The 13,353-nt window shown below is 42.8% G+C and overlaps 1 protein-coding gene across 2 annotated transcripts in view; it reads left to right on the top strand.

Moving 5' to 3' along the window:
* Window positions 1-696: 696 nt before the first annotated feature.
* Stmn2 (stathmin 2) overlaps window positions 697-13,353 on the top strand; it is a 47,626-nt gene continuing 34,969 nt past the window's right edge. The window contains exon 1 of one of the 2 annotated variants that reach the window (XM_063282645.1): window positions 697-1,048. In XM_063282645.1, coding sequence (XP_063138715.1) covers window positions 1,030-1,048 — 19 coding nt within the window. In that variant the 5' untranslated portion in view covers window positions 697-1,029. The remainder of the gene's footprint in view (window positions 1,049-13,353) is intronic. The other variant, NM_053440.2, reaches the window with a different exon arrangement.

Raw genomic sequence — 13,353 nt, 5'->3', positions numbered from 1 at the left:
CCTTTTATTAATATATATATTAATACATATATATGTATGAATTGAGAAAAATTGGACATTTGCTAAATGTTTTTTAAGTGAATGAATAAATGAATAAGTAAATGCCTTGTTTATAATTTGTTTCAAAGTTCGTTGCACTTCATACTGCTTAATCTGACTGTGAATGCAGGGAAACCATTCCTAGTCCAGGTTCTCCTGCTCTCTTGCATCATGTCCTTAGGTGGAATTTATATCCCTGTGCCCAAGTAGCCAACAGTTCTCTCCTCTATGTTAGAGAGGAAAGGCCAGGCCACCCCCCTCTACTAGGAAACTTTCCTGAGATTATGGACTATGGAGCCCAACTATGCAAGAAGGGAAAACGAGTAGCCCTGGCCATATCTGAGCTACTACCACAATCAGACGTGGGCTAGTTTGGGAATTCCATCACCTATTAGGAAGGTCAGGATCTACCAAGGGCAAGGCCAAAGGTGAAAGAGAAAACAAGAAACAGTAATAACATAAGCTTTAAACCACTTTTCCGACACTCGGCACACTGGGGTGAGTTTTCAGGCCCCTGGGCCTTCTCTTTGCCAATCTATGCAGTGACACATGTTTGAAGCAAAGTATAGCCTCCTGGGTACAGATAAGCACAGCCCAGTCCTTAGCTCCTAGGAGGCTTCCTGGCTAAGGCACCACTGCACTTGGACTGTACTATCGGGCTCCAAACTGGGGGGGAGCTTCCAGGCAAGAGCTGATTTCCATTTCAAACTGCATTCTGGTACTTTGTACTCCAGCACCATTGGCCGATCAATATTTAATGCTTGGAGATTCTGACTCTGCAGGAGTCATGTCAGGGGACCCTGAGAGCCAATCTGCTTGAGCTTCTGCGTGATAATTATTCATGGGCTCCTGCCTCTCGCTCTTTCTCTAGCACGGTCCCACTCTGCAGACTCAGTGCCTTACTCAGACTCCTCTCTCGCTCTCTCCGCGGCTACAGCTGGACCCTTCTCCTTCGCCTTTGCCACCGCTCCGAGCGTGCACATCCCTACAATGGCTAAAACAGCAATGGGTAAGAATCGCGCTTCGCTCCCCACAGGCTCTATCTGGAGCAATCTCTCCCCTTTCTCTGAAGACATTAAAAGATATTTTATAAAGGGAAAGACATTCATGATACAGGAGCTGGGAAGGTCGGCGGGAGCTCTGAGAGTAGATAAGAGACTAAAGGGGAAGGGGGGTCTTTGAAAAACTAAAGCAAATGGTTTCTTTTTAAAAGATAGAAGCAGGTAAGTTTTCCTACGATGGGCAGAAATTTTATTCTGCTTCCATATTTAAAATTTAAGTGCCATAAGAAGGGAGGGGGCTACCTTAACGATCTGCCTTCAGTGAGGTGAAGGGACATTTCGGAAAGTGGTTTGGAACGCCCTATATTTATTCTGTAGTTTAAAGAGAAAATAGGAACGGGAGGGGTGATACTGGAATAAAAGAGAAAATGCAAAGTCAAAGCGGTCCCATCCGGGAGGTTTGAGAGATGGGTGGGAACGGGGGAGGGGAGTGGGCACATTTAATGGTATTGTCTCTCGGAAAAATCGCTAGTCTTGGGGCGCGGTGCAGGGAGGTAAGGCGGCCGGAGGGGTGGGGTAGGACCTTAGCTTCTTTGTTTTAGGAAAAGGGAGGGCAAACAGAAGGAGGGCGTGGAGGGCGCGGGTGGGCAGCTGCAGGGGCGGGGAAGCCTGCGCGGTGGGGAGGGGTAAAGGGACCTGGCTTCCCAAGGCGCCGGGGTGGGGTTTCTTTGTGTGTGAAGCTATGGTCGGGGTGGGGGGGGCACCTGCAGCGCTGGGCACACTATGCGGACCGCCCCACCCTGTGAGGAGTCAAGCGGTCCCCATCCCTACCCAGCTCTGCACCCTCAGTAAAGGGGGCGAATGGGTAGCCCAGAAAGACACTGAAGAACCCAACCCTGGGGAAACAGCGGAGTCCCGCCACGCCCCACTCACTCACTAGCAGTCTGCTTGCCAGAGACCTGACCACTAACCTCAGACGCTCCACCCTGGCCTCATTGTTCTTCATAGGACGAGAGGAGAGTGGGTTAACGTATTTTCTCAGAACCACGTTAAATAGGATGTTTAGACGTAGTAGCAAAAGAAAAAAATCAGAAAAGAGAAAGAAGCGAGGTGGGGAGCTATTCTGAACTCCTTAGATCATTTCGGGGGGGAGGGAGGGAGGACGTTTAGGGAACTTAGAAGGGTAGACAGAAAATAATACAGATAAAGAAGTGTAAGGATGATATAAAGCAAAAGAGGTCAAGGTCTTTAAGATGAACCACGTGAAATTTCAATTTTATGGGTCAGACGGAGCCAAATCTTTTGGGCTATGTAAAACCACTAGAGTCCAGTCCAGATCCAGGGCCTTCATTCGGAAAAGGTCCTGTGCTTCTCTCGTTGCCCTGGGGTGCACAGGCTGGAAGGGACCTGCACTGGGGAGGCGGCCGGAAGGCCCCCTCCCCTAGGCCGGGCTGTGGATGCACAGCAGGAAAAAAGATATGGACTGGCTCCACCCTGCCCTGCCCCACCCTGTCTGCGGAGCCCTGGAGACTTAGGTTCCAAGCTGGCTCCCACGAACTTGGGTGGGGCTGCAGAACAGTGCAGTCCTGGCACCCCTCTTTCTAGCCCCGCCTTTCAGAATAGCCTCGAACCCCTCAGGGTGTGCAGACACCTGGCCTGGCTCAGGGTCTCAGGGCCAAGCCCATCCCTGCCTGGCCACACAAAGACGCAGCCGCGCCCTGCCGGGCCCCTGGACCACAGAGGTGACCCCTTCCTTGTGGTTCGGGAAAGTGTCCTTGCCCATGCAGAACCCAAGGACCTTTTTCCAAGCCCACGGCCTACTGTGTTGCGGGATATGGACCCCACCGAGGGTCCTCCAATGGGGCGTGGCTCGGCCGCACCCCTCGCTGCTAGAACCAAGGCTGTGAGCTTGGCGAGCACGCACGTGGCGATCGCGCGCGTGGACCCGGGCCAGCCCTGCAGTTCTCGCCTTCCTCTCGGAACTGGGTGCTCGCCCCCGCAGGAGTATCCCAGAGGAGGGTTCTGCGCAGTGTCCTGAGGTACTCTCAGTTGCCACAATTGGCTATCAATCCGCTTGTCCGCAAGGGTTCTGATGGGGGTTGGGGAGATTTTTCTGCTGTCTGTACTCCCACGGAGTGGTTTCAGCTGCAGAGGACTGGCTAGTTACTTCTCATCACCAGAATTGTGATTCCTTGGAAATCATCATGATTATTAGTTTAAAACTCACTTATCTCCTCTTAAGTCTCCTTTTTTTTTTTTTTCCCCAAAAAGGATACTGGTCCCTTTTGGTACGGATTAACCCCTTGCCACTAATCTCCCTGATCATCTTCACCAACCTCCACCCTCTCCCCATTCCCAACCCAAAGATAATTTTGTCTGTGGCTATTCATTTAAGTTTCTATAAAGCAAATACATTTTGACTTCCCGTCGCTGTTATGTATGTTCGTGTGACTGAAGTGTATGTGCTGCTGCTTGCTAAGGAGAGCCTGTGTACCAGATGATTGCTGGAAAATTCTCCACAGAGAATTGTTTTTTTGTTTCAATGGGCAAAAATTATATATACCTGAGATGTTATGCCCCTCCACAAAAGGAGATATATATTTAAATATAGATTTATGCACGCAATTTTTGTTTTCCCCCAAAACTCCTCTTCCAAGTGCTTTTTGATACAGTCTCAATTCTACCCAGAAACAAGTATCGTGAAATGGTAACCGCCAACCAATGAAACTCCCACCCCACCGATGACAGGTGTAAAAGTCCCTTCTGCCATAATTAGACTGTACTTGTGAACCTGAGAAGAGACATTACCTTCACAGTGAAAAGGGTGCCCTTTCGGGTGTTGGTTTTTTAAAGCATCCCACTGCAAAGAGTAATCAATTAATCTGCAAGGGAGGTGCTTTTTCCGGATTCATTAAACAATCCATGTGTCCAGCATGTTTGAGCTAAGTACGTATTGTATCGTCTATTATCTTCTCAAATGGGGGCACAGTATAAACTGAAGCATGAACAACTAGGAATAAAAAGCTGACGATTTTATTAGGATTTCAGGGAGGAAATTAAAGAAATGAATGGAGCTTGGTCCATCAATGACAAATATCTAAGTCATACTAGTTGGGTGGGGGCAGTAAGCAGGGCTATGCCCAGTGAAGTCGCTGGCACAGTGCTGTGTATCAGTGGATCTTTGGTGTTTGCCTGCATAAAAATCTATGAGAAAAGGCATGTTTTACAATGATTGTTAATGTTGAATGCTTTGTAGCTTAAGAAACTAAATAAATTCTAGACCAATGTTTCATCAAAATTCCTAATGGCTTTTCACTGACTTACAAACAAATCTGTGGTAAATGTTTCTATGCCAAGAGGAAGAAGATAAGTGTTTTTTTGTTTTTTTGGGGGGGGGTTGTTTGTTTGTTTGTTGTTTGGTTTTTTATGAGAGCTGTTGCTTCTTCATTAGAGTTTTTTGGTTTTGGGGTTTTTGTTTGTTTGTTTGTTTGTTTGGGGTTTTTTTGTTTTTTTTTTTGTTTTTTTTTGTTTTGCAGGATTTCACTTCTTACACTTAAAAGAGTTACCATTACTTTCTATATAAATTTCGATTGACATGGATTAATAGTGATTTGGAAAAATAAGCATTAGGTCATATGGAACGACAGATATACCTTCCATCAAATCTCTGATTGTCAGTAACAAAAAACAAGAAAAATGCTACAAGAAATTCCATTGTGTGTAGATGCCCTCCAGGATGTCAGAAAGCCAGTTCACACAATAAAATAGTTTCCTTTTGTAATCTAGGATCAAAATATTTACTTATATCTGTAATTATTTGATATCTATCAAGCAAGGTTTTTTTCCATAAAACTCAAATGACTAAGTATAAAGTGGAAGATGAAACCATATTGAATGTCTTTTCATTCATAAATAAAGCACATTTTTAGGGAAATTGCTGTTATTCTGTCCACTAGTGTTTTTATTCCCTTAACTAAGATGAGGTGTATGTTTCTGTCACTCTAGTTGCTAGTTGCTTGCAAAAGGCTGGATAAACCGGTCTCAAAGCATGTGAGACCTAACTGCACAAACCCAGACCTGGGTGTGGTCAGTCCCACATGGAGAGTTAATTCCCAGCTCTCACCAGTTTTCTTTTGTCTATGGAAAAACACACACTGTTGTTGCCATGCAATCTGCAACATTATGAATGAGCTGGTCCACAAGAAAACACTCAATAGTTAGTGACCCAAATGTTTCCAGAACCGAAGCCGAAGCTTTTTGCTTCCCGGTTCTTGCAACTGGGAGACCATGGAGTCTGCACTAACTTTTCACCCCACTAGAGGGCAATCAGTTTCTCTATGATTGATTTAAACGTGGCTTCAAACACTAACTGCTAGAGAAAAAAAAAACTTTTCTTTTATTGGAATCATTCAATTGTTGATTTAATAGAATAATGCCATGCTTTGCTCTAGTGAATGAGAAGGGCATGCACATCTGTACAGTGGGATGAGCGATTGTAGTCTACAAGTTGGCAGAGCCCCGATAATTAGTCCCTCATGATCTTTCTTTCCAGTTTCATTACAGTATAATTATTATATCATTTATGTTACTTCTGGGGTTGTATGGTGCATAAATGGTAGAAAATGTCAGTAGTAATAGCAAAATTATTTAGGAACAGATGTTTTAATTTGTAAGTAAAGGCATAAATTAAAATTATTGTTTACTGGTTCATTTATTTAAATAAGCCCCATGCTAGGGACAGCTCTGATGTGAGGGGCTCCACCCTTAAAGGAAACTGCAAAAGAAAAAAATGTGAAAGAAGCAGGCAGAAAAACATGGTCCTAAGGAGGTGTGGCCAGACAAACAGTAACTGCTCCCACATATTCCTAAAGGACAGCTTTTCACCAAGTCTAATGGGATTTCCATCCAAGTTTTGTGCATGTTCAACAATTATGATTTACACACTATATATTTATAAATATATACAATTATATTTGATAATTGTTGAAATGACAAAAGTTAGTCTTAAAACCTTGGAACAGTTTTATTGGTCTAGTAAATAACTGATACCCATTTTAAAGAAGAAGAAACATATAAGTATAAATTAATTTTGATGATTATCAAAGAAAATAGTTTCAATGTTCAATAGAAGGGAAGTCTTCTTTATATTTTTAACTTATATATAGTATTTATATACATATATTTAATTTATACATATATATATCATTTACCCTAAAGGTATTTAATGCTATCATATCAATGTGTTTCTCTTCCCCCCCCCCCCCGGAGCTGGGGACCGAACCCAGGGCCTTGCGCTTCCTAAGCAAGCGCTCTACCACTGAGCTAAATCCCCAACCCCGTCAATGTTTCTCAAACTTTGGTATTCATTGCAGTTTAGATTCTGCTGGGGTAGGACTGAGTGAAGGTGAGTCTCAACTCTGGCAACCTGCTGGCTGATACCAATTCCAACCGTCAACTCATCACTGTTAGAATACAGTTATGATGTGCATGTGCCTCTCATAGAAGTTCCAGGTTGTGACTTAAGATTTTTAAATCTGTAGCAACGGATTACAGAATATTTCACTCCCAAACTCATATGCATAGGGATTTAATTCCTCTGAGGATGCGTATTCTGTACCATCGCTCTCTTAATTAGATTGTTTAAAATATATTTATATTACAGGACTCAACAGAAGACCTTTGGGGAAAAATGTGGGAGAAATAAGACTGGCTCTGTCCATGTGTGTGGGTAGGTGGGTCCATGAAAGGAATACAGCTGTGGCTCAGTTAAGAAGGGATAATAAGTCATATGATATTACTGTTATTTACAAACGATACCCAGAACAGAAGTTAAAACCAGTAGGATAATGCACAATTTACTAGACAGTTATCTCCATATGGGAAAGAAAGTAAAACAGGTTAAAACCATACTGAAGTCAGTATATGTGCATAGATATTACTTACCAAGTTATTCCAACAGAGCATCTCATCCTGGATGTTGCATGAAAAAAAAAAAAAAAGGATTCACTGGGTTATAAGGAATCCATTAGGTATAACCCCATTTTGAAAGGATTAAGAGATCACTGGGTTATAAGGAATCCATTAGGTATGGCCCCGTTTTGGAAGTATTGAGAGTTCACTGGGTTATAAGGAGTCCATTAGGTATGGCCCCGTTTTGGAAACAGCTTGGTTTGGTTTGGTGGTGGCTCATGCCTGTGAATCCCGTCACTCAGGACCTTAAGGTGAGAGGGTTTGAGGTTCAAGGCCAAACCGGGCTGTGCTGGGAGACCCTCATTTAAACCAAGTAAGTAAATAATTTTTTCTGCTTTCTTAAGTCAATAAAGAGCCTCCCCCATTTACTTTTACTCCCCTAAGAAAGATGGTCTAGACGAGAAATAAATAAGTCTTCAAGAAATATCATTTAAAAGATCATGTATCAGTTTCTCCATGCAGTGAGCGGCAGAGCAGAGACATACTACATTTCCGAAAATTCTGTACTGCAAAAATGGTACTAAATACACAACGTCTCAAAGACAGCATTTAAACCAAGATCCCAAATAGCAATTGTCCCAGGCAGCAGAACACAGGGACAGCCAGAACTGGAGTAAAGTTATCTTTCGTTTGTTACTGTTTTCAGTGGGTCATCCCAGGTCTTTCCAGGACTCTGGAAGCTGAAAAACTTCTCAACCTACCTAATGTTGCCACCCTCTAATACACTTCCTCACACTGTTATGATCCCCAACCATAAAATTATTTTGTTGCTACTCCATAAATGTAATTCTACTACTGTTGTGAATCATAATGCAAATATCTGATATGCAGGATATCCGATATGCCAACCCCCCCCAAAAGGGTCGTGACCCACACACAGGCTGAGAACCACTATTTTACATTGCTGTAGTTGCTAATAAGCTGTTGGATTTGGTTGTTGTTGCTGATGTTGCTGTCTTTCCATTTTTAAGGAAGGAATGCTAAGACAGCAGAGCAGACGTTGTGTGTGAGATGGCTAATCCTGGCAGTTTTAGAGATAACATTTGGATATGATAGACATTTAAACTGAACACATGAACAAGAAAATGTTAGTTCTGTAATAACAATTTTACTGCCGTGTTGCTTTAAGAATCACTTTTCTGGTACAGACAAACTGCATCTTTCAATCCTTGCACTGACCCCAGATATTTAATTTTAATCCTTAGCTTATGAAATAAATTTAAACTTAAAAGAAATACAACCTAGGCATCTACATTTAATGAAACTATGTACTATTTCAAGACTTTCTTACTAGTTCAAAAGCAAATGAGCTGGAGAGATCTGTGGGAAATCTCTGACTCCCTTGTGAGAACTTTTTAATTATCTTTAACAAAAAAAAAAAAAATGCCCTGTCATTTGTCAAGGAGACATTTGAGCAGCAAAGCCTGTGTTTATAATAACCCTTTTCATCAGTTATGATTAAAAACATTTTGTGTACATTTGTTCTGGAAAAACACATTTATGTCAATGTCAATGTAAAGGTTAATTAATGCGTCTTAGCACCCATCACACCAGTCACCTGGAGATACCATGTGTAGGATTTGTGCCTGAGAGAAGGCCCGTGTTATGTAAAACAGGACAAAACCTTGAGTAATTTTTTATTTACAATTTTGTTCCCCTTAGAGAAGTTATAAGTTCCAAAACCCTTCTTTTGATAAGAAGTAGATAATGAAGGCTCCGGTGTAGCACCCTGAGGCTGGTTTGTCTCAATGTTGCGTTATCTAGGACTGAGTCCCCGCTTTGCTGGGTCAGGAGCTCCCACTTAGCAACTGTCCTTCTGCAACAGTTTTCTCGGGGTCTTGGAATCTGTGCTGTTTTCTCTGCTGTCCAAGAACTTAGAAAACAACAGATTGTCAACACTGTGAGCCTGTCAGTCCCCTGAATGTTTTTATATCAAGATGAAGATAATTGAATTTAATTAAATCTTATCCCCAAAATACATTTTACAATAAATATTCTAAACTCTACACTAAATTGTGATTAGTAATCACAATTGCTTGCTCTAAAAAAAAAGGGGGGGGTTTCTCTATATTAACATCAGCCATAAAATTTAATTTCTATGGAAAAAAATGCTCGCAGTAAAGCTAATTGTTTTCCAGTTGCATTCCTTAGTAAAGAGAAACCTAACTTCTACAGATGGAAAAAACCAACTGAATATATATTGACTTAGAAAACTGAAAGCAGGAACCGCCACCTCTGATATCAGGGAGTACCAGACCTCCTGTGTAGGTGACTGATGGCCCCCAGGGACCGCCTCAGGACACAGTTCAACATTCAGCGATCTCTTCTATTCCCAACACTAATATTCTTGCCATTCTGTAGCTCTGACAGCAAGGTTCCAACTGACATGCCCTCCTGATAACCACAGCGCAAACGTGAAAATTACCGAAGTCACTTCAAGTCTCTGTGGCAGATCACAAGACCCACACTTCTGCCTCTTAAAAAATCGTCTCTCGGTTCTCCTTCAGTCAGAGCAAATTCTTTTATCATTTTTAGAAAAAAAAAACAGATAAGCTCAGAAGATTGGAAATTGTTTGGGTTTTGTTTGTTGTGTTTGTTTTTAGCAGATGTCTCAGCTATTAAGAGCACTGGTTGCACTTCCCAGAACCTACATGAAGGCTAACAACTTCAGTCTCAGGGGATCCAATGTCCTCTTCTGGCCTCGGCAGGCAATAGACACACAGGTAGGACACAGACATGCATACAAACACCCATACCCAGAAACCAAATATCTTTTTTTTTAATTAGACAGTATAATCTGTCTACATGAGAAAACATTTCAAAAAAACATTCACTTGTTCCAAACTCCCTTTCTTTTTAAATCTTCATGTAATACCTGTGCTTTGGACATTGTATATAAGTCATTCCATTAAGGACTTAGAAGAACTTACTCAGTCAAGTGTAGAGCAAGAAAGACCAGGTACCCAAGGCAGATATAGATCCATTTCTTATATATTAGATGTGGATACAAAACTAATTACAGTTAGCACTTAGTCCTCTGTACTGAAATCAAACATGCATGAAGAGAAAAACTACATGCTAGGTGTATTTGTCTGCAGCTCAAAAGCACCGATAGCTAATGTCACCAAGAATGACATTTAGCAGCCCTTACGTTAAAAAGGACTTATTTTAAGTATGTGAATGCCAACTCTGTTCAGAAGCCTGAGGTCTGTATTCTAAGACTATAAATGAGTCTGCTCCTCACTCTTGGGTAATTTGCTATTTTGAAGATAACAAGATCTTCACATACTAACAAAAGAGAAAAACAATAGCAAGGGTTAAAGCTGCATAGAAGGCTTCTCACCTTTCACAGTTCTGTTATACCATCCAAACTATCTGACCAGCCCGTGTCTAATAATAACATCCCTTAGGAAGGACTGAGATCACCAAGTGCTGCAAGCAGGTTAGAACCCTTTGGTTAAAATGTTTCTCAGGTCTTCTTGACCACTGGAGTTTCTGTCCTGAGGGTCTGAAGCTGGTCCCACAAACTTTCATACCTAACAAGCTCCCTAATTATCTGCCTTGTTTGTATCAGAAAGTGATTGTAAGCTAATGGGAACCGTTGGTGTCTATCAAGTAACTGCATAAATGCAAGAGCTTGTGTCTTCTTATCATTAGATATAATAGCTTGTTCTGTGTGTGTCTGTCTCAGTCTCTCTCATTAAGTCTCTCTCTGTCTCTCTCTCTCTCTCTCTCTCTCTCTCTCTCTCTCTCTCGTGTGTGTGTGTGTGTGTGTGTGTGTGACAAAGTCCTCACTCTGTAGCCCACACTGGCTCAAATGGGACTGTCCTTCAAGCATCCATTTTCCAACTGTTGCGATTACATTTGTAGACGACCACACCTGGTTAAGGGTGTTAGGGGGTTTGGGGGTGCATGTCATAGGTAAATGCCAATGAGCACATATTTAAAATAAGTAAATAAGAAAAACAAGAAACACAGTCTGAATCTGAAGTCACTTACTTTCGAAAGATACATTCAAAATAATGAAAATTGAGCTAAAATGGTAATTGCATCCCTCAGGCAACCGTAGGTACTTCTTTGAGGGTGGGATATCAGAACCCTGCTGAGCAGCCTTGAGCCTGCTTCTGACAATTAGCACTGAACTCACCCAAAGGTCCTTCTGTGTCCTGTTCCACGTAACCTTCCCAAATCTAAGCTTCTTCAGTGGAAGGAAGGAGGTGGACAAGAGAGCGCTCACTCATCTCAGACAATCTCTGGGCCCAGAACAGGTACCCCCAAGAAACAGGCAGAAAACATGAAAGGGACGAAAAGAAACTGATCTCAGACCTCGACTGCTCAGCATTCTGTCTCATGGTTCTCCTGCAGGCGACATCTTGCTTTACCTCTGAGTCAGGCAGATCAAATCCTAACCAGGAAAAATACCCAGGCCCATACCCACATAGACCAAAAGCCTCCTTAAAAACTCCTTTCAATAGGGCTATTAGAAAGGCAAAACTCCATGTAGTCAGAGAGAACGGACAGGCACACCAGTCACCAAGCCCTGTGGAAACGGAAACGCAGCACTTCAGTTCCGCAAAAACGCTGCGCCCTGACGGCCGGCTCCTTGTGGGAAAGAGCTGCTGTGGGGCCGGTGCGCAGATACAGGGGTTGCACAAACTCAACTTAGACACACACATAGATACACACTCAGACACATAGACACACACACAGATACACACACACACACACACACACACCGACAAAATCGCTATTGATCCATCGGTTTTCCCACACCCTAGCTCTCTTTCCTGCTGCTCAGTCATCCCACCCCCAATCTTCTTGCTGTTTACCATGCTTCTCCACTTCAATTTCCAGCATCCTTGCTATTTCTCCAAAAACTTGATGTTTAAAAACACATGGTATACAAACGAGGGATTGTACTTACGATGTAACTCTAGGTACACTGAGAATATCTGCAACCATACTTACGAGTCTGTTTCCGGTTAGATAGTCTTACACCATCTCTAAAGGCCAGATGACAAGATATACTCCTACTTTCTCCTAAGCAATGAGTCATTAAAAGGAGGAGTGCTATATGGAAGCACATCATGGTTCAAATCCTCACTAGGTCATAACTACTGCAAAAGAGCTCCCCGTCGATTTGAAAAGAAGTAGCCATTTTCCTCAGCTTGAAATCCTCAAAGAGAGTCTGAGGTGCTTCACGGGTGCTTCATTGAATAGCAAAACATGTAAGGTAAAATCTGTATTTAAGATGAATTTATTTTTCTAGGTTGAGGGCTGCCATGGAGTCATTAAGCACCTTGGAAAAGACATGGATTACATTTGTTAAAAAAAACTAAGCAGCGTAGACAAGTGCAATCTGTGCTATCAGCTGCATTATAGCTTACCCAAGGCCAATTCACACACGCGCACACACACACACAAGCATGCACACACACATACACACATACATGAGCATGCACACACACACACAAGCATACACACACACATACATGAGCATGCACACACACACATACACAAGCATGCACAACATGCACACACACACATGAGCATGCACACACACACATACACAAGTATGCACACACGCACACCCATAGACAGGAGCATGCGCGCACACACACACACACACACACGAGCATGCACACGCACAGGCACACACTCACATGCATGTCTGCCTGTCACTTGAGAAAGAACACTGAGCTTTTGTATCTGGCTCTGATGGTGGCAAACATTTCAAACCCCCCCCCCATTTAATTAGATCACAAGTGGAGTCTGTTGCTCCTGAGGAACCACACAGCTCTGATGCTCTTCTGTCCAGATCCTTACATCACTTTTGATCAGTTTTATGACCATGAAGACACAGACTGAGCATCATCAGCTAACGTGTGAAAGATTTCTCACAGTCCCTCTAGCATCCTTGAACAGACTGTGGCAGCCCCTCTCTAGCCAGCTTTCCCTGATCTTTCCTTCCTGTAAACTCAAGCTCATCCTGTAACAAATTCAACATGAAGTCTCCTTATAGGTTTTTTTCGTCTTCCCTAACATTTCTTCTTCACCAGGAACAGCCTCTCCCCTGCCTTCTGGGCTCTGCATTGTGAAACGCTTTTCTTCTGTATGTCAGCATAACATACTTCTTTCTCTTGCTCCCCAGTCTGCCTGGGTCTCAGTAGGAGCCAGGCATGTTTCTCTACCGTATCTCACTACAGCAGGTATGTTCCTTGCAGAACTACTTAGGGCTAACATGCACGGAGGCTTGCTATGTTTATTACTGTGGCTGTACCAAGACCTTACAAGGAGCATCATCTGCATTCTAACAGGTGAGAAGAGGAGAAACGAAAGAGGG

This window comes from Rattus norvegicus, chromosome 2 (genome assembly GCF_036323735.1).
Source record: "Rattus norvegicus strain BN/NHsdMcwi chromosome 2, GRCr8, whole genome shotgun sequence".
NCBI classification, from domain to species: domain Eukaryota; kingdom Metazoa; phylum Chordata; class Mammalia; order Rodentia; family Muridae; genus Rattus; species Rattus norvegicus.
Note: the sequence above shows the minus strand (reverse complement) of the source record. Positions and strands in the feature narration are given on the sequence as shown.